General features: G+C 44.3%; 1 protein-coding gene across 1 annotated transcript in view; it reads right to left on the reverse strand.

Annotated features, from left to right (window-relative positions):
• IGF2BP2 (insulin like growth factor 2 mRNA binding protein 2) overlaps positions 1 to 21703 on the reverse strand; it is a 479778-nt gene that overhangs the window by 332940 nt on the left and 125135 nt on the right. The window contains exon 4 of the mRNA XM_069225797.1: positions 9053 to 9104. Coding sequence (XP_069081898.1) covers positions 9053 to 9104 — 52 coding nt within the window. The remainder of the gene's footprint in view (positions 1 to 9052; positions 9105 to 21703) is intronic.

Here is a 21703-nt window from a genome sequence, read left to right on the forward strand (position 1 = left end):
TCAAGTTTGCTAATTTCCGCCTGTAAGGAGCGTCTCACTCCCCACGTAGTGGACATACATACTCCGCGGGCCACTACTTTGTGGGCATCCCATTCTATCGCCCGGGTTGTTGCAGACATAGCGTTTATTTCCCAATATTGGCCTATAGTTTCCCCCAGTGATGTAGCGAATGCTTGGTCTTGTAGAGCTTCCGCCTGGAATCTCCAAGTGGGTATTACCTGACGTGCCCTGCCCCAATTCAGGGTTACCCGCAGAGGCGCATGGTCCGAGACTGTCTTTGCCAAGTATTCGGATTCAGTTATCAGCGCCCCTATTTCGCGAGTGCCCCATATTATGACAATTCTAGTGTGGGTATTGTGTGGGACCGAATAAAATGAATATTCTTTTTGCTCTGGATGGCCTAACCGCCATACATCATATAGGCCCATAACATTTGCCCATTCTTGCAGGGGACTTACGAGCTTCCTATTAGGTGATGCGCTCTGGTGGGCGCTAGTTCTATCTAATGCTGCCACTGGGGTACTGTTAAAATCCCCACCCCAGATGGCAAGGGGCATGGGGTGGGTCAGCAACGTTGGGGTGAGAGTGGTGAGAAAGCCTGTGGTGCCACTGTTTGGGGCGTATACCCCGACCACAGCCATTTGTCTACCATCTAATCTGCCCTCCATTACTACGTACCTCCCTCCCTGGTCTATCTTGTGTGTTGACATGAGGAATGGAACTCCCGCTGCTATCCAGATCAGCACCCCTCTCGCGAAGGTCGAATATGTTGTGCCAATCAGCTGGCCCCCCCACTTCACTCGCATGTCTCGTAGATCCCCCTCCAGCATATGTGTCTCTTGCAAAATAGCAATATGCACTCCTAGTCTCTTAAGTCGAGCATGCACTCTAGCCCGTTTGTTCGGGGTCCCTAGGCCCCTGACATTCCATGTTAGTATAATATACTGGTTCCCCATGTTGCTTCTACAAGACATCTTATAGGGTGCAGGGGATATGTTGCTGTGACATGAGCCTGGGTTTTAATGTTGGCCCATCTGGTCTCTGCCTTTCTGCTGCTAACATTTAGATATAACGGGTGCAGGTCCATCTTTAGTGCATTAAGTGATTCCGATCGCTGCATTTCTACTAAACTACTAACCCCCACCCCCCTGGTTAAACCCCCTATGCTACTTACAACTACAATGAAACTACAAAACTTAAAAATGCGTAACATAACTTTTATCCAGTTGGATTTACTTAGTGGGATTCTCATATCTTACAGATGTGGCTCTTGTAAGGGGCTCACATCATGCCGCAGACTAAGTCTGCCAATATACTCAGGCGCCCCCCCTTGGCATGTTTCCGTTCCTTCTGGCCCCACCCGCCCGCCTCTTGCCACCTGTTAGTGCCCCAAGTCACTTAGCTTAGTGTTTATATCAAAGATGTATATTTTTGGAAGCGTTCTGTCCCCGCAATTCGGCAGTGTCGTGGAGTCTCTGCAGGTTTTCCTGGTACGAGCGCCATCCCTAGTGTTCACTCTGGATCTGAGCGACTAGTTTATAGATCATCCGCAGATCTCGGAGTGACCTTCGGCCCACCTAGTTCTCCAGTTACCGTGGATACGGAGCTGGCTGTGTCTGAATCCAGTTCCAGCTCCACAAGCCCACCGGGAGTTATATTGCTGCTTTGCATATGTAATGGCGTCTCTTTAAGCACTTTTGCTCTTTCCTCTGCTGCTTGCCGGACATTGGGCTGGCCTCTGGTACGCCATTTGGATCTCGTCCCTGCAGTGGATCTCCCCCATTTCTCGTCCTCATCTGCGTCTTCTCGGGGGTGTGCAAGGCCCTTGGCATGGAGCCATGTCCAGGCGTCCTCGGTACTGGTGAATATATGGGTACGGTCCTCCATCACTACTCTCAACTTGGCTGGGAAGAGCAGGGCATATTTTATGTTCTGTTCTCGTAAGCGTTGCTTGATTTTAACAAAAGAATTACGCCGATTCTGCACCTCTTGCGTGAAGTCAGGGTAAGCATTGATGTTCGAGTCTTCATACTTGAACGGGCCCTTATTGCGGAATTGTTGCAATATTGCATCTCGATCTCTGTAGTTTAAGAACCTGGCAATCAATGGTCTGGGGGGCTGGCCAGGGGCCGGAGGCCTACCCGGAACTCTGTAAGCCCTTTCAACTGAGAAAAACTTGGATGGAGCCCCACTTAACACCTCTTTAATTAGCCACTGCTCTAGGGAAATTTCTGATTCCGGTTGACGCATACTTTCCGGGAATCCCAGAAATCTCATGTTATTTCGGCGCGCCCTGCTCTCCATTTCCTCGGATCTTCTCCAGAGTATCTTCAGCTCTTCATCCATGCGCTGACTTTGTTTTTGATTCCCTTGCACTATTGGGGTTAGTTCCGCTATCTCAGCTTCAGTTGTTTTTGCTTTTTCGGCTAGGCTGCGATGATCCACTCGCAGGAGGTTCAGGTCTTGCACGACTGCATCAATTCTGCCCTCCAGTGATGACTTAGTGTCCAGTATTGCCTGCAATGCTTTCTCGAACTGGGCTGAATGCGCTAGAAGTGTGTTTTCCAGAGATTGTAAGGATGGGCCAAGTTGTTGATCTGTTGGCGTTATCGCTTGGGTTGTTCGATCTGGGTTCTTGATTGACTTGGCTCTACCGGCCATTTTGGCTGTCAGGGGGGTGCCTCCCAATCCGCAGGGATTTCGCACTGATGGGCTTGCGATTAGACAGTAAAGCAAAGGAGCATCCAGTCCTGATTTGGCTAATTTTGGCCTGTGTGTTCAGTGACAAATACTGCAGTCATTGATAAGTTCAAAGGTCTAACTCAGCGTTCCCATGGGGCTGTCCGCCAGGCGTGTCGAAATGTGTAGGGGATACTGTCCTTGGGGAAGAGCGATTGTTTCTTCTTGTGTGGCGGCGGGGCTTGGTGTCAGAGGTTTCCCTCAGATAGAGGGGAGAATTGCTGGACGGCCGGGTGAGGAGCCGAGGCACGGGAAAGGTCCCGGGTTGGGGCGCTCGCGGGGTGCTGCGAATATGCCTTGTGCAGCTAGGAACCCTTGTGGCAGGGACCCACTGCTAGAAAGTCCAGAACAGTCCACGCATCTACAGTCCAGCCCAGCCATCCATTCTGCCTGTGGTGGATAAGCTGTGCTCCCAGGAGCACGCAGTGCGCTTCTGTCTTGCCCAGTTGCGTGGGTGGATCGGTGGAGTGAGGGGGGGGGGTGCTTGCCGCCCCCTAGGTTTACCCCCTCCGCGAAATTTGGTGTTCCCCTACTCGTGGGCGCCCTCCCCGCCTTATTATTATTATTATTATTTTTTTATTATTTTTTTTTTTATTCAGATGCACAAAGTTTCTGGTCCTGGACTCCCCGCTGCCTGCTGAGCCGCCGCCGCTCCGCGTCTGCCCCGCCGGGCCTCCTCACTGCTCCTCCGCCGCCCTTCTACCCGCCGGCCGCCGAGATCAAAGATGGCGCCCAAGCTCCTCAAGACGGAGTCCCAGGGCGCCCGGCAGTGCAAGACTGCACAATCCTCCGCCGGACGCGCCTCCCCTGCTCTCCCAGTCTCAAGCAGGCAGGGAGGCAGGCAGTGGCCGCGCCCGGTGAAATCGCGACCGGGGCCGCAGCCGCAGCTCCCCCCGCCTCTCACCGCTCTCGGCGCGGGCCGACGAGTCCCAGACTCGCCCCGCGGGGTCCGGAGCGCGCTCGCAGCGCGAGCTGAATGCCCCGGTCTCCCCCAGCCGCGCCGCCGTCCCGGCCGTCCCTGTCAGGCCGCTGGGGGGGCGCCTGCCAGGATATCCCGAAGTGGCCGGGAACGGAGCGCTCGGATCAAGCGACCGTCCCGGCCGCCATCTTGGCTCCTCCCCTCAACTACATTTCAATCTGATTGTACCCTTTCTTATCTATCTTACAAGCTAAATGATCATTACCACATTTGTCATCAGAGTCCTGAAGGACTTATTTTGTTGATAAAGGACAGACTATGCTTCAGGGAATAGCAAGTCTTGATGCCACACTTCGGGGTGTCAACCATCCACAGTTTGTAAAAGATAACTATATCTGCTAAAGCTCACTCATGTTTCTCATTCATTTGCGAGCACCTTATTTTTCTTTTTTGGTACACACACAAAATACAATGACACTTATACCAACTGTGTTGTCACAATTCCCTTATTTCCAGGGAGAAAAGCAGACGAAAATACTGAGGTTAGCTAGTAGAACCGCTGGCTGCCAATTCAGCATTCCCTTCTATCTTCCTTTCCTCCGGATACGAACTATAACAAGCTGCAACCTACATTAGGTGTTGGTGGTTCTCAACGTTGGCATTCCAATAGAGTTCTCTTTCACCACTGCCCTTATGAATAGTGCTGACATGCAAGGCAATGGTCCTCTTCAAAGTCCTCAAAGATTGGTGGTGTTTTCCAGATAGGTTGTACAAAGACTGCCCTAGCTGAGGGGCAAGCAGCCCACTCGGTCAAACTTCATAATTTTTCTCACTTCTTGTGCCTTTACTCCACACCAATTGCCTCCTATCAGGAGGATGGGAGATATTTGTTGCCCTCAAATTTGGCTGTGTCCTTTCTTATAGGGCACCTCTGTCCAAGTTTACCATGAAAATTGAAGCTGCTATAAAGTTATTTGAAAATTCATGTGTTATCAAGTCATGTCAGTTGGCATAAAATAAGAGTTAGTAAATCTGTATGGCATATACTGCAAATGTGATATCTGGATAATAATGAATATTACTATCATTGAATTCAGATATCCATGGGGATTTTTTTCCCAAATCTGAATGAAAACTTCCAAACACTGCTTCAGGATTTTAGACATTGAAGCTTTCTGGCAGCTCTCAATAGCAAATTCATAAGAGATACCGATTCCTCAAAATGAACAATAAATTGACTATGGTTACGGCTATTTTGGGGAGACTGGAGAAAGATGACGCTAAATAGCAAAGAGAAGTGATGGCAAGAAAATAAGGAATGAAAGGAAGGCAGCGATGAAGGAAGAGGAAAAAAGGAAAGAGAAACAAGGGAAGGGATTAAGGAGGAATAGTAGAATGAATGACAGGAAGGGATACAGGGAAGAGAGGGATGATGAAAAGGATCATAGATTGTAGGGATAAAGGGATGGTTTGAGGAAGTAAGGGATATAATAAATAAAGAAAGCACTGAAACAATCAATGAAGAAATTGAAGAGAACACAAGGCAGACGAAGAAGAAGTGGAATGCACACCGATGGTGCCTGGTTAAAAGAAGGGATCAAAAAGTGCCTTTAAGTAAATATGGAACACTTCTAAAAAAGAAAGCAGAGATGATAATAAGGAGTTTGTGAGCACTGGCATTTGTGACTCTCCATCACTATTCACCTTCAGAATTTCACATTCGTTTGAGTAGACAAAACCCTGCTGGTCTAGAAAAACACCAGGCGGCCTACAGAACCTCCTACAAAAACTCAAATAATTCTGCAGACTCAAATGGTTAGATATTAATATCTCCAAAACAAAACTGATCATGCTTAAACCTCATAAAATATTCAAGAATAACTTCATGCTAGATGGTTCGTGACCAAAGAGATACAATACTCTCTATACCCAGGGCTACAAATATCATCTGACCTAAAACGGAAAAACCAAATCACAAAGTCAAGAAATCTTCAGATTCAGTGCAAAGGCCCAACCATATGTTTTACAAGAGATCATGCTGATAAATAACTTTCCCAGTCACAGAAGTTTACAAAGTCCAGAGCAAAATGGTTCACTAAGTGGTGCTGAAATTTGGGGATATGTTAAAGTTACAACACTATCCTCATGCAAGAACGGTTTCGTTAAAAATGTCATGATACTGCCACAAGTATGTCAACCAATCAACTAATGATGGACCAATCTTTGAATCTACTGTCATTTTTAAAGCCCAGTCTAGCTCCATAAGTGCTTCTGTTATGTTGCTTCCGTACAATAGCATACCAAGATGTTTTAATTGGTATTTTTTTTATCACGAGTGCGGTTATTTAACATGTTTTATTGTATTTTCAAGTTTATTGGGGTTGTAACCCAAAATAAGCTTATTTTGACTGACTGGCTGTGTTAAAGTAGATGTGCATGAAAGGAGGGAAATGCAGACACAAAATTTTGTCTCCATATTTCTTGTTTCTTCACTTTTGATTCTGCAACCAGAAATCAGTTGGGAAGCTGTGTTCCTCTCCCAGTCACTTCAGTTAAGAAGAGAGAGAGACAGTCTGCCTCCTAGTCTCTAGTAACATTTTTCATTATCTCTATTGGGGTAAGCAGAAATGTTCCATGTGCTACGCAGTAGTTCCAAAGCATCTGAGCTACTCCTGCACCAGTGTGCCTAATGTACAACCAGACCATGTATATCGGTGTTAAGAGGGAACACATCAAAAGAGATAAACAAACATTAACGCCCTGCTTAAAAGTTAAGCAGGAGACCAGATTACAAACAACAGAAAGACACATGTGTTTTGTAATTGGTGATTTGGTCAACTCCATAAAATCTACATGTAATGGCGTATTAGCCGGTCCGTAGGAACTGCAGAAATTAAATGTGTAGGCATGTTTATTTCTGATACAGTTGGATCATTAACAGCAGTTCTAAAGATCAGAGTGTCATAACTTTGGTAAATCCAGTTTTGGACATATACCAACTTTTAACTTCCTGAAACCAGGCAAGAAAATTGTGAGTTGCGATGTTATGCTAACTGGTGACTGAATTTATAAAGTATGTTCTTCCCTTGTGAAAATTGTCCCTAAACCAGTTTGAATTCGATGTGTAACTGAGACCCTTCCAATTCTGCAAACTTTCTGCCAACTTTCCGAGAAAATTTAAATTGTAAAAGCCTTCAGTTTCAGACAGAAGCTCTACCTATTTTCAAGTGAGTTCTGGTGTTCATGGTATGTTTGAGGAACAGATACTGGAAAGCAAGATAACAGAGAAAACCTGTCAACTGTGGTCCTTCAAGATCACTATAGAATGTCTCCTTGCTTTCCTGTGAATTGATTGGCCCCAAACTGACTTATCAACAGGTCCAGCTTGTTGCCCTTAACAAGTAACTATCCGCTGGGCAGAGGGGAGAAGAGTCAGTGTAAAACAGTCTATCAGTGTTGCAGCATGGGAGGTGAGGTTTCAGTTTTACGAGTCCCTCTTACAAAGACAAGAGGCACATTTGAGGGACAGAAAACAAATAGTAGAATTTCAGCTGCCCTCTACTACTTGAAAGATAATGATTCACATGTCCCTCAAAAGTGGAGAAATACCAGGAGCCAGGAAAGGTGAGTAGACCCTCCCTATGCTGGTCGGCCCTTCAGCAACCAAAAGCCAGACCCTTCATTAACTTACTCTACCCTCGAACTTTCTGGAGGAGACATTCTTCTATGAAACACTATTCCATCTTCAGAGATGATGCGTAGGATTAGGCACACAATAGGAAAAGTGTGCTTAGCTTCATAAAAATGGCTCCACCTCGAGGGTGATGGAACACTAGGGAAGTGAGAGAGCTGCAGCCTCATTTTACAAGGTGGAATACATGCATTGAGGTGCTTATGCACACATGGAATCTATGATTATGTGAATGAATACAACGGTTCCACTTTAACTTACATGTTTACAAGCAAGACTTGCAAATGTGTTTTTGAACGATTTTACAGTCAAAAGGCATGCATATTTAATAAATAAAGCAGATAGGGGAACCCAGTGTTTGGTAAAAACACAGCCAATGTGGGTCAATTAAAAGATTAAACAGATGATTACGGACTGTACTGTTCAAACCTGAAGTGTTTCAAACTAACAAAGAGGTGTACAAACCGAAAACGGGAAAGGAAGACTTATAATTGTCACTGACATAGGAAAGGCAACAGAGACGAGAGAGATCCCTCTGCCCCTGTGATTCTTAACTTTCCGACTTTTGTAAACCGTCATCGAATCACTCATGGAAGCAGCGTCCCAGCCTCACCAAGGTCTATGTATTGGACCTCCGAAAGAACATGCAAAAATACAGAAACAGGTATACATCAAAAATACACAAACTATGAAATTGAATTTAACTCACACACAAAAATCGAAACTTTCATTTTAATGGGAAGGTTGGAGCTATTCAAAATGTGGTTGTATTTCCAAAGGCGAAGGCTGTACTTGGACTACTGTCTGGAATCAATCTAAAAATACCAACTTCCTTTTTAACCTCCACTTTCTAATTTACATAGCATTTTATAATGTTCAATTCACACTTTACCTTTTTATGTCTATATACTTTATTAGTCTGCTAAATCAAATCAAGACCGAGTCTAAATGTTTAATGAAATGGCACAAAGTTACTCATCATGGGGAGGACTTGCTGTTATATCAAGGTATACAATATTCTGGCCCCAATTATCAAATGCCGTTTTACTGTGTACAACAGTTCATGTTCCTAAGACGTCCCTTGAAAGAAGACGTTTGTAAAGGAATGTTTACTTAGGACCTTGATTTAGATGGAAAGCTGTACATTCTGTCAAACACCTATGACACAAACACAGAACGAGATGTTTTAAAGCACTCAAATTCATCATATATTGAGATTCTGCCAATAAAAAGTGAAATATTTGCCTCGACCCCTTGATGGAGACAATGAAGTGCAGAGCTATTAGAACATGGTCCAGGCAGTTGTGGGTGCCAGCACAGCCGTATGCAGGCATGGTGTGCTACTACTGAGCAAGGAAAGTGGAATCAGGGTAATAAAATGTAATTTTGAAGACAAGATCATCCATGATTTTAACAATCAAGAATAAATAGGTTTTTCTGAATGATTTACACTACAAAAGGGCGCAAAAAAAAAAACACACAAGAAATTCGATAGGGCAATACTGCAATTAAAACCAAGCTGGATAATTGAAACTAACATTATATTTTTAATTCATTTCAGAAGACCAGACTTTGACATAATACTATATGTACATTTACTGATAACAGATTCTGGCCACAAGACAAACATCTTACACGTGGAGTGTTATTTTTAGGTTAGTGATACGTGGTAATACCTTTGATGCAGTGGTGCATTAGCTTACCTTGCTCTACATTTTCCACTGTCCCATACTGAGCTAAAAGTCCATCTAACACCTAAAAAATAAATATATGTATCATTCTGGGTAAACATAAAAAAACAATAAATTAAAACATAACTTGTTTGCAAGAATTAAGTGTCAATTCAAGTTGCATATCACTGTATGTATTACCTACGTAGACCTCATTTATATGTTTTTTGGTGAACTCACCACATTGCTGTTACTGTTGCTACTACAGGAGATTCTGCAGGTTGCCTTCTTTTCGTAGGGTGTGTGGTTGATCGGCTTCACTGCAAAGGAGGAGGTTACTGCAGCTGCTTCATCTTAAGTGAACCCGGTCTGCAATCTCGGTGCCATTACCTTTTTTCACAATGTATTTTATGGAATTCCTCATCCCAATGCTTCCGCCTACACCAATGCCCCAATAGGCTGTACTACTATCCTTGAGCGTGACTCACCATTGGAATTTAACCAGGTGCATAAAATTAACAGTTTGCAAATTTAAATCCCTAATCCTGATTGACAGAATTAGGATGGTTGTAATTTTTCTTCAGTGTGATTTAGGACTTGATTATCATGTGTTTCTTTACTCAGACCTATCAAGGGTAGCTGTTTGACGGGTTGCCTATGGTAATGGAATGATGTCCAAGGCGGTGTTAACCTTATGCAAGAATTGTACATGATCTGTTTTCAGATGGATGTGTGTATGTGATTTCATCTCTTTATAATGAATGCAAGGTTTTAACACAAAAACCAGTCAACAATTTGACATGTGAAAAGGGAATTTGCAAATAGGGGAATTCTTCAAGCAAGCTACTATTCTTTTTGCAAATTTAGGGTGAGGGTGAGGTTGTGGGCACCTCTGGGTGGGCCTACCTGCAGGAGTTCGGTGAACATCAACAAATTCCTAAGTTTAAGGATTCACATACCACTTCAAAGTAGTTTGCCATGATAAGAAACAATTTAACTCTTCTCAAAGGCAAGAGTAACTGGTTAACAGGACGAGAAAATGGATGGGTCTCATCTTCTCATATCCTTTTTAATGAGGACAGAGGGTTTCTCCATGGGGGGTGGGGGGGATATTGTACCTATGGAGCAACCATAATAAAAAGTTAAATATGCAAATGCACATCTGTATCAAATTTAGACATGCAGTGCCCACTTCAAAAACCTATTTCTATATGCATGTTTGCTTGTTAAGTGGCCCTTATTTACAAGTGCAAAACCAATTGTCCAATATAATAATGACAAAAAGTGTTGCTCTTGGATGTCTGAAAACATTTTGCGCCTGAACGTATAGATGGCAGATTCCCACCTCATCTCTTCTTGCCAAAAATGTGACTCCTCTCTTAAGGGTTTTGAAAACCATAGCTTTTCACCATCACTCTCACTTTAGTAAATATGTGAGCTTTTGCCTTAGATTCTCCCCTCGCCAATCTACCTCAGATCAACTAAGTTGCCAAGTGTGCAAATTACTTTCTCCACACTCTAAAAATAAAAATATTAAAAAATATATAATCTTACCTCACATGACCACCTGAAAGCTGCTGTTCAGGCCCGGGTCATCACAAAACTAGACTTTGAATACTCTTTCCCGCTCAAGAATATTTTGTATTCAAAATGCCAGACTAGTCTCCGCAATTAAAAGATTTGTTGACATAACTGCCATTCAGTTTGTGATGCCTGTCTCATAAGGTTGTAAACCTCAAAAAAGGCAGCTATATAGATAACTCGGGGTGATAATCTCACTATTTCAGGAGGGACAAGAGACTTGGAAGGTGAAAATCCCTTCCTACTTCTCAAAAAAAAGTTTAAGATTTAGCTCAGTTGGGTAGAATCAAGTCCCTTTCAAAAGTGAGAAGGGAACAACCACCAAAATTAGTTGGGGTACAGAGGAAACTATATTTTTCTCCACATAAAAATATATTTTGACAGTGGAGATTTTTCATAAACTAATAAATAAAAAAACTTGCACTGGCACTTTAGATTTTCTCAAGCAAATATATAAAATGGAGTTAAAATGCATAAAATGTAAGCATTAGAGTGCTCAAGAAGAACAAGTTACTTACCTTCGGAAACACTCTTTCTGTTGGATACTTTAACAGCAGAGTCCTCTCCTTTCGAGTGTTCCCCAGGCACTAGACTAGATCAGGAAGTTTTCACAGCAGTGCTCCTGCACTCCACTAGGTGGAATCCACAGCTCCACATTCACCTCATTCCACCTCAGAAGTCACAGAGTTAAACTGAATATAAGCACCATCCCTTTGGGCAAACGTCAATTTCTTGCTTGACTCTTTCTGCACTGTTCCACGCAGAGCACCAAATAAAAATAAAAAAAACACACAATCAGAGGTACCAGTGTGTAGATTTCTAATATGAGACCTCTTTAGAGGACAAAAGGAAACCACTCCACAGATGGCGAAATTAGGAGGGCAGTGAGGAATATGTATTTTTAAAGCGTATCTACCAGAAAGAGCATTACCAAAGGTAACTTGTGTTTTTTTGTTGGATACTTCTAACAGCAGATTCCTCACCTTTCGAACAGATAGCAACACAGCCGCTTCCAAAGAAGGTGGTTCTGGAGAGTGAGGTGAGATCAAAAAGACATGCAAGACCGAACGGGTAAAACGCCTGTGCTGATGGACCTGGCTGTCAAGGTAGTATTGTTTTGTGAACAATTGTGACACCCACGTTACAGCCTGGCAGATGTCTAGAAAAGGCTCTTCGCATGCCAATGCAGTGGAAGCAGTCTTAGGCTCGGTGGAATGAGCCCTCCGCCCTTCCAGAGGCTGCTCCTTGACCAATCTGTCTTAATCCATCATCACAGTCATATTCTGCACTGTCATGCATGTTTTGTCCAGGACAATCCCACAAAGAGCTGATCATCCACTAAACGGTCTTTGCTGCGACCAATATAAAAGATTAGATTTCTCCTCGGATCTAGTTGATGGAGTCCCTCCTCCTCTTTCAAGGGGTGAGGTAAAGCAAAGAATGTTGGAAAGGTGGTTGACTGCCCAACATGAAACGGATTGATGACTTTCTGCAAGAAGGCCCCCAAGTCCTCAATACCAGCTTGTCTAAGAAAAAGCTGTTGGGGAGCTACACAGATTGAGCCTGGAGCTCACTCACTCAATGCGCTGAAATAATCATAACGAGAAAGACTGTTGAGTGGAGAAGGTGCAGCAAATAGCTGTGTATGAGTTTGAAAGGGGTGCCCATAAGGACAGTGTGGACCAAATTGAGATCCTACTGTGGCATCACAAACGGTTTGGAGATAACATTTGTGTCAAACCTTTAATAAAGAACATACAAACAGGTGATTTAAACAAGGATGGTTGGTCCAGCAAAATCAAAAACGCCAGGCCAACGAATAACCTTTAAGAGTGCTCACAGCAAGGCCTTGCTGGGCCAAGGAAAATACAAACAGCAATACACTCGATAGTTTGGCTTCTTAAAGGGTTTGTGTTGCCAACTCCAAACCAGGCCACAAATATGTCTCAATGTCCACTATAGATTGACTTTGCAGAAGGAAGCCTGGGTTAGAGAATGACATTCACAACCTCAGGTGACAGACTGGAAGCACTAAACTTCGGCCACTGAATCTCTATGCAAGGAGGGGTAGATTGGGCAGGTTCGGGTGAAGAACCCTGCCATGCTGTAGCGAACGAGGATCCTTCCAAAGCTGACACCTTATTGGAGGACAAATGTTCATGCCCAGAAGTTCTGGGTGCCACACAGTCTTTGTGTAATCCGGAGCCACTAGGATTACTTAGGCCCAATAGTTCCTGATCTTCTGAATTCAGGCAGAAGAGGCAGTCGTGGAATAGAAGTATCATAGTTATATGCTTCACTCTAGTCTGAATGCGTCACCAAGAGACAGCTTTCTTGGAAACTCGAACATGCAAAAGTACTGACATTGTGCGTTCTTGGCAGTGCAAAAACATTCAACCAAGGTTCTCCCCACTGTGGAAGATACCTGTGCCATCTCAGTGAGCAAACTACATTTGTAATCTGCTGGCACAGCCAGCTGAGCTCATCCACCATGGCTTTTAAAGACCTCATCATGGGTGTCAGGATGAGGGAAATGCCCTGGCGCTCAACCCGACTCCAGAGACACAACACCTCTTGGCATAGGACCGCACTCCACCCTGAACGTTGCAGTACCACATGGTGGTGGTATTGTTCATTTGAACCTGTACCAGCCTTCCCTTAATGGACTGCAGGTAGGCTTTCAATGCTAAGCGAATGGCCCGTAGCGCTAACATATTCATGTGGAGCAATGTTTCTGCCAGAGATCAGAGTCCTCTGGTATGCTCTTCTTTCAGATGACTGCCCCAGGCCAGCAGAGATGCATCTGTCACTAATTTCAACTCTCGGTGAGGGAAAGGAGGAGGGTCTGTCACTGGTTAGGATGCACTGAAGCAGCCACCATCGCAGATCTTGTGCAGTCTCCTCTGAAAACAGGATGACGTCAGACAGGTTTCCTTAGTGCTGGGCTAACTGAGAATATCAGTGCAGATCCTGCATATGCCACTTGGTGAAGTGGACAAGCCAGATACATGGGGCCAACAGGCCCAGAAGCCTCATAGCTGCTCTCACAGATATCAGGACTGAGGTTGAAACACTGGGATCATAGCCCAAATGTCTTGGACTTGTAGCAACGGAGGAGAGGCCCTGAACTTCAAAGTGGCTCCAATAAAAAGAAGCCTCTGCAAAGGAATCAGGAGTGACTTTTGCTTGTTGATCAAGAACCTCATTGATGTCAGGAGTTTGCCGTCGTCTGAAGAAGGTCTACAACTGATTGTGGCGAGCCCGCATTCAACTGCCAGTTGTCGAGATAGGGGAAAACTGGGATCTCCAACCTACAAAAATGGGCAACAAGCACCACCATCACTTTCCTGAATGCCCAAGGGTCACTGGTAAGGCTGAAAGGAAGCACTGCAAACTGAAAATGCTCCTGGCTGACTTTGAACTGCAGGTAATGTCTGTGTGACTGCAGGACGGGCACATGAAATTATACATCCTACAGGTCAAAGGAGACAATCCAGTTGACTGGATGCAGAGCAGACAGAACTTGAGCCAAAGTGAGCATTTTTTTTGCCCTTGTAGAGGAAAGCATTCACAGGGCATAGCTCTAAAATAGAATGAAGGGCTCCATTCTTTTATGGCACAAGGAAATAGCAGGAGTAGCAACCTGCCTCTAGTTCCACAGGTGGCACCCTCTTGATGGCCCCTTTGGCCAACTGAGCCTGTACGCCTTCCAACAAAATGGATAGGTGCTTTTACAAAATCCACTCTGATACAGGAGGGAGATGAGGTGGGTCAGAAAGGAATGGTAGGGCATGGCCCGGCTGGACAATCTGGAAGATCCATCTGTCAGATGTAACAGCCTTCTACCCTGAAATAAAATTTGTGGTCCTGCCTCCCACCAGGTGTATGTGTGCAGTCAAGGGTATACTAAAGTGACTTGGAGGGTGATAATTCAGAATAGGAGAACTGCATGGATTGGTGTATCTGGTAACCTGCTAGATGTCTGTGTGATCCCCATCCTGGGTCCCGCAAGGAATGGGCTGAGTGCTGCGGTGGTGGCAGGGCCTAGCAATGCCTATCTGCCACTCCTCTAGAGCAGCCTGGGCAAGGTTGGGACTGTTGGGGAAGCTGGCAGGCAGAAGTAGAAAGGTTGAAGAAACAAGCAGTGACTCTGCTTTCTATAAAGCATTTGAGGCTAGAATCAGCATTTCATCAAAAAGGCAGGACCCATTCAAGGGATATCCATTAGAGATACCTTGACATCCATAGAAAAGCCAGTGGATTGCATCAATACATTGTGGTGGAGCACCACAACAGTCCCTACCACATGGTCTAAGCAGTTAGTCGTGTCCAGGCCTAATGATGTACTTTGTTGCATGCAGACCGTCTTGAATGGTTAAAGCTCAAGTGGCCATTTCCCAAAAGGAGTGCATGTGGCAGCCTAACAGGCATCCCACACTGACCGATCTCAACGCCAAACTGGAGGAGGACAACATCCCCTTTCTGAATGGCTGTCATTTTCGACTCCATATCCAGAAGAGGAGTCACAGCGAATGTATTAGGGTTAACTTTACTGGTGAACACTTGGACCACCAAACTCTCAGGAGTCTGTGCTGTGTAAGTGAGCCTTGGTCACCCGGCTTCCGCCTAGGACGCCCGGTCACCTGCCTGGTTATTGGTAGATAAGAGCAGGGCTTGGCTCAAGTAGCCAAAAGGGTGATCGTCAGGACTTCATTAAATGGAAGTAAGGGCTCAGATGAAACAGGCCCTAGGTAAAAACCCTCCTCAACTGCTCAGATGCTAATGGCATGCTGGAAGATCAGTAATTTTTCTGGTCAATATGCCCTGGTGGGAGGGAAACCTGTAGACACCAGGGATTTTATTTTCCTACATAGCGGTAACGGCCCTTGTGCAAGGGATGCTCCTCTAAAATATTAGCACAGGTTTGGCTTTCTTCCACTTTTCCCCTACTCCTTCACCCCTCTGGGGCAGACTGCCCAATTTTCAATACATAGTCTGTAAGAAAAACCTACCAACCCTGGATGCTTTTGTAAACTAGGTACAGGGGGAACTTCAGGGTGGGGTCTCTTATGTGGATTCCACAAGGTTTTCTTGCCAAGAAGCACTTGCAAACCTCAAACATGGCTAAGAACACCAAGTTTCTTCATATTTCTGAGAGTCAGAAGTTTAGGTTGTAGAAATGCAAGGGGATGTGTGATTTTGTGGTTTGCGGGGCACTGTAGGAAGAAAACCTTTGTGGAGTTCAAGCAAAGCACACCACCCTGGACTCCCATGGCTGTCTACTTTTCAGAAATGCCTGAACTTGGTAGGCGTCCCTGGGTGGCCGCCGAGCCCTGGCCAAAAAAAACACAGCTACCCATTTTGTTGATGTTGCCACACTAGCCTTAGATCTCCCCACCTTTCGTGGGCACTGGGGCCCACCCACACAAGAGAGGGACTATTTTTATTGGAAGTCATGTGGGAGCGCTCGGTGATAGGAAATCTGTGGCTTCTTGCACATTCCAGAAATTTTCCCCACAGAAATGTGAAGAAAATATGTGTTTTTACACAAGGTCTGGGGTTTGCAAAGGCTTCTGGGTAAGAAAGCCTGCTGAGAACCACACAAGTCATCCCAACATAGATTCCCCTATGGGTCTACTGTTAAAAAATACAGGTTTGGCAAGTTTCCTTAGGTGGAACATGATTTAGGGCCCAAATTCCACAGCTACCCACTTGAAGAAAATAATTCAGTTTTCAGAAGAAAAAAAGTGATGTATCCTTGTTGCGTTTTGTGCCCTTCCCTGTCGTGGACACTAAGCCTACTCACACAAGTGAGCCATCACTTTTATCAAGAGATATGTGGGAATACAGAATAGTAGAACATCTGTTATTATCAATTGTATTTCTCAGCATGTGTGCCTTCCAAATGCAAGCTAATGTGTAAAAAAGAAGACCTTTTGAAAAATGCTCCCTGAATCACATGCGGATATGTACAAAAAAAAGAAATGTACAAATAACAACGGCTCCTAAACTCCTTATCTGGTGCCCATTTCAGAAATAAACCTACAAGCCCTATATATCCCAGCAACCATAAGAGTATAGATGAGCTAATGGTATATGGTTTTGGTAACTTCAGCCATCATGACAAGATGTTACAAATGAAAATGGTGTCAAAAATGCCTGTTTTTTCCTTATCATTTTCATTTTGTTTTATTTCAACAGTTAGTTTCTTTGAAAAAAAAACTTGAGATATCCACACAAATGACCTCTTGCTAAATTTAGAATTTTGTGTACTTTTCAGAAATCTATAGCTTTCTGGGATCACCCATGGATTTTACCCTGGTTTCCACCACAAAAGTGTAAGGAGGTTGAAAGCATAAACATTAGGAAAAAAATAGGCTACTTCTTTAAAAAATGCCAAAACTGTAGCAAAAAACAATAGGTTTTTTGGTTCACCTCTGTATGTTACTGAAAGCCTGGAAGATGGTGCTATTTTTAGGAAATAAAACAGATGTATTTTTGAGGAGCAATTTTTTCCTACTTTAAAAAAATTAAAATACAATTGCTCTATCTCCTTTATTATCTCGGTCGCTTCCAGGGGAATCCGTAAACTCTGGGTACCTTTAGAATTCCTAGGATGTTGGAAAAAAATGATGCAAATTAAGTATGGATACCTTATGTGGATAAAAGAAAGGTTACAGAGGCCTGTGCATGAAGTACCCCAAATAGCCAAAAAGGGCTTAGCATGCTGGGGAAAAAGGCTTAGTAGCCAAGGGCTTAAGGACATTTTTTTTACTTCCAGTTAAGGTAGTAGTTATGTCCAGGAACTCAACTGCACACCTAATCACAACAGCAAAGGATGTGCTCTCTTCTGTAGGAGAATCCAAGCTGTGCCTGCTCACAACCAAACACTACTCCCTAATAATCATGGAAACCTTCACATACTCAAAAGTTTAATTGAGTAAATCTCAAACCTGTCCATCAATTATGCATAAGAAGAGGAAATGAGGAGACAAGTGTGTGTCATATCCTACCCTATCCCTCCAGATTGCCGAAAAACAAAGCCCTGGTGAATTTGTAGGCTAACAGACTCTTGCTAGTCAGACGATCTGATCCATCCGGATAAACCTGGATTAATGCCTCACAGTTGCCCCCTTGCTTTGTGTGGGAACATGTGACTACTGAGTCGTTGGTAGAGCTGCCTGTCTTTGTCAATCAGCATTTGTTTCCATAAAGAGGCACTTTATCTTTAGGGTGTCAGGTGATGAACTTTGGCCCACAGTACCTGGGATAGGGTGAAGCTCTTGCACATCAACTCCATCACGCAAACAAGAGTGGATGAAGTATGGCCCAAACAATTAAAGCAAGAGAGGGGACGCAGCTGAGCTACTTCTCCCTTACCCCTGCTATTGTACTCTTTCTGGAACCTCTGGTGATGGATTAAATGATGTGCTGGTCGATAGGAGTTTGTTATAGGCAGATGCATGCAGCAGAACCTCGGTTCATTATATCTAGGTTGCTTTATATTTTAATGACTAGAGAATACAAACTGGATTTATTAGAACAAATTGATCCTGTTGTCGGTTAGGTGGGCGAGAATTTGTTCACAGGATGTTCCCTAGAATACCTGGAGACTGATTCAAATAACTTGGGACAAAACGACCAAAGAAAAGAAGGGATTCTGGGGGCGTAATCTCGAAGAGCTGATTCGCCTCTCTAGGGAGGAAATATTGCATTTGGGAAAATCTGCTTCTCACTACCAGTAGTAGAAGTAGTAGTTTATAAAGCGCATAGTTAATTAAAGTTGATTAAAGCCTTTGCACAAAGTGCTAATTACAAACATAACATGAAATCAAAATAAAAACTCAAATTCATTACAACAAATGAAACATTAAATAAGGCATAAAAATGTGACCAGCCCATCCTTTACCAAGGTTGTAAACTTAGGGCCTCATCAGGAGACTGGTGGGCAAACCGCCGGCCTGCCAGACCTGCGGGGAGGAGACTACTGCAGAGCTGGCCTCCCCCTACTCCCCGCCCTATTACGATGTTCCACTTGGCTGACCGGCAGAAACTTCTGTATTAGGAGGTTTCCACTAGTCAGCCTAGTGGAAACAGTGCAGCGGCATTAGCCTCAGCTCCATATAGAGCCGATGCCAAAGCACATAGCGTGCCGCCAGCACCCTCGGAATGTGCACTGTCTGCCAAAGCGGACAGTGCGCACTCCAAAGTGCTGGGCAGAGGGGCCCCTGCACTGCCTTTCCCCTGGCCTTTTCATGGTGGGGACCCCGCCATAAAAAGGCTGGCGGAAAGGGGACACATGATCAGCACGGCAGTGCTGAACTCCATACCGATGTGACTGACTACGACTCCTACCACTGCCACCCCGCCGGGATCTATGATCCTGGAGGTGGCAGCAGTCGCCTGGTGGTCCAACTGCCAGGGTTGTAATCTGGCGGTCAGACTGCCACCGTGGCTTTGGTGATCCTTGGACCACCAAAGTCGTAATGAGGGCCTTAGTCATTAGGAGGAGACTGCTGATAAGCTAGTGATTTTCGGTTTCAGCCTTACCAAATATCTTGCAAGCCTGCAGCAAAGCTGCATATCTGTTGCACTAAAGGACGCAAATTATGCAGGCCTGCATAAACATAACCCCTCTGGTTCCAAATTGACCTTAGAATAGACCTTTGATCTTGTTTAGTAGCCATACAAATGCAGATCTGGTGAACCAACGTTTCTGGAGGTTCTCCACAGAGCCGGCAGAGGTCTGTCGTGCTGGGACACTTCCAAGGGTTAGATGTAAAAGTGATGTCAACACCCCATTCGGAACCTCATAAAGCTGCTTTAAACTGAGCTTTGACGGCTGTGCCCAGATAGGGCTGAGGAGTTTGTTTGGTGCAGGATGCCAGTGTGAGCCAGGCATGCCATCTCTGTGGAAATGCTGCTTTATCCGGAAGCAGCGAGCTGGATTTAATGGGCTTGTTCGTCAGTCTTGGCCTGGGAGTAGGAAGTGAAAGTCATCCATTGTTCCCTTAAACCTAGCGAAGTCAGGGAGCTGTTGAGGTAATCTCTGGCTGGTAAACAGGTTCTGACTTCAATTTCAGTCCATAAGTAAAAGTTTTGCATTTCACAACTGGCTGTCTTTAGCTTATAGAAGAGTTTGACAAAAACTCCCGTCCTAGCAATAGTTTCCTTCACCAGGCCGAATTCAAGGCGAAGATGAGCTGGGGCTACATATGGAGGCAGATGAAAAACAGCCTTGAACAGTTTAGTTATAACTTTATCCAAATGAACGGAGTCTCTTCGTCTTAAGGGTTCGCTACTATAGGCAATGGTAGAAATTAACTTGGGTTGAAAATGATTTTTAAAAAAAAAGTGTGTGATCCTGTAGCTGCTTTAGAGCGCTTGAATGCGACAGTAGGAGCGAGAGACTTCTGGCACACTGACTCCAGATGTGTTTTAAGGAGGCCCTGGCTATCAACAAGCATGCCCAGGTGTTTGTATTCTCGCACCTGCTCAATTTTGTGCTTGCCCATGTACCACTGGTGGAGACTCCGAGTAGATTTCCCCTGAATCATTATTTTTTACTTTTTATTTTTTTCTCCATGGCGTTGCTACAGAATATTGAACTGCGGTCTTCAGAAGCCTTAGAAGGCCTATTTAAGCCTGGCTAAGCAATACTAGATCATCCGCGTACATTAAACAAGGTAGTAGAGTGCTGCCCAACTTTGGAGCATGAAAATTAACCTGAGCTAGACAGTAGGGCAAGTCAGCTAAAAAGGGTTTGAAGAGGGTCGGTGCTAACACGTACCCTTGCTGGGTTGGGATAGTCCTGGGTAGGTAAGCGCCATCACCCAGCCTAATCTTGACCCATTTATCCGTGTGGAACATCATTATGGCTCTTAGCAGCGAATTAGGGATACCGTCATTACTAGGGAGGGCAGCCTAATTTAAATGACTCTCCCCAGGTTCTTACCTGTTCTGCAGAACACTTTTGAGGGATTTTTTTCAATAAATCAGATGGACTGCTGAGGCCACCTTGGCAAGGATTTCCTTGGAGACTCTCTGGGGTGTTATATATAATGTGGGGACCACAATATCCTTTAGCCAGCTACTGCTGTTACAGGATAGAAATGAAAACTGACAAGAAAAAAAAAACCTTCTAGGTAGTAAACACGTTGAAGAATGCACAGATTGCTCGCTGGTTGAAACTGTGGTACTCACAGCAGAAATGACGAAAAGACCTTAATTAATGGCATATAGAAATTGAAAATAATGGGTTATCTTATCTGGGACACCTGTGAACCAAATAACAGCGGACCTGGAGTAGACCGCTTCATAAAAGGCTGTGATTCCTCACAAGCAAATTACTTTCAATGTCAGTTTTGGGTTAATTCATCTAAAGGTTCTCCATAGAGTATACTACACCCATACAAGACTTTGCATGTGGGCAGGAACCATAGCAAAACACTCATGGTGTGAAAGGGAAGAAAGTACCTCAATAAGCAAGACTTCAGGTGCCCAGTTCTGCTAACATTTTTGGGGACGAGAACCTAGCAACAATACCAGAAATATAGATGGATAGGTTTACGCACACACATACCTATCTAAATGTATATATTTGCCATTGATAACAGCAGAGTTATGTTCTGGGGAGAATAGAAACTAGGTCGGAATAGCATAACTCTGGCAGTTCTGGGCCTAGCAGTAGTTTCTAGAAACATCCCGAAAGGTGGAGAACCTGCTTGCTGCACCAGGTGTAAAAAGATGGTGGGAAGCATGGGCAGGTGTTCATGGCCAGAGAAAGTGGTACATTTATGTGTGACATGTTCAACATAGTTTGACAAAGTATAGAAAAGGGTACCATGGGTTGAATTTGGACACTTCGAATTTAGGTCACATTGCATATGTTAAAGGAACACTGAGAATATGAATGCAAAAATATATAATCGGGATTTGATACAATTGTTAAGGAAATTAAGTAACTGTAACAAGTTACTTTCGAGTCTGAGAACCGTATGTGTATTTTTATATCGTATTTATTTAATTGTTGGCTTCAGGGAAAGAAAGAGTGCGAGAGAGACCGGCGATATCTACAGATGAATTCATTATTTCAGATTCAAT

The sequence above is a fragment of the Pleurodeles waltl genome, chromosome 3_1 (genome assembly GCF_031143425.1).
Source record: "Pleurodeles waltl isolate 20211129_DDA chromosome 3_1, aPleWal1.hap1.20221129, whole genome shotgun sequence".
Lineage (NCBI taxonomy): Eukaryota > Metazoa > Chordata > Amphibia > Caudata > Salamandridae > Pleurodeles > Pleurodeles waltl.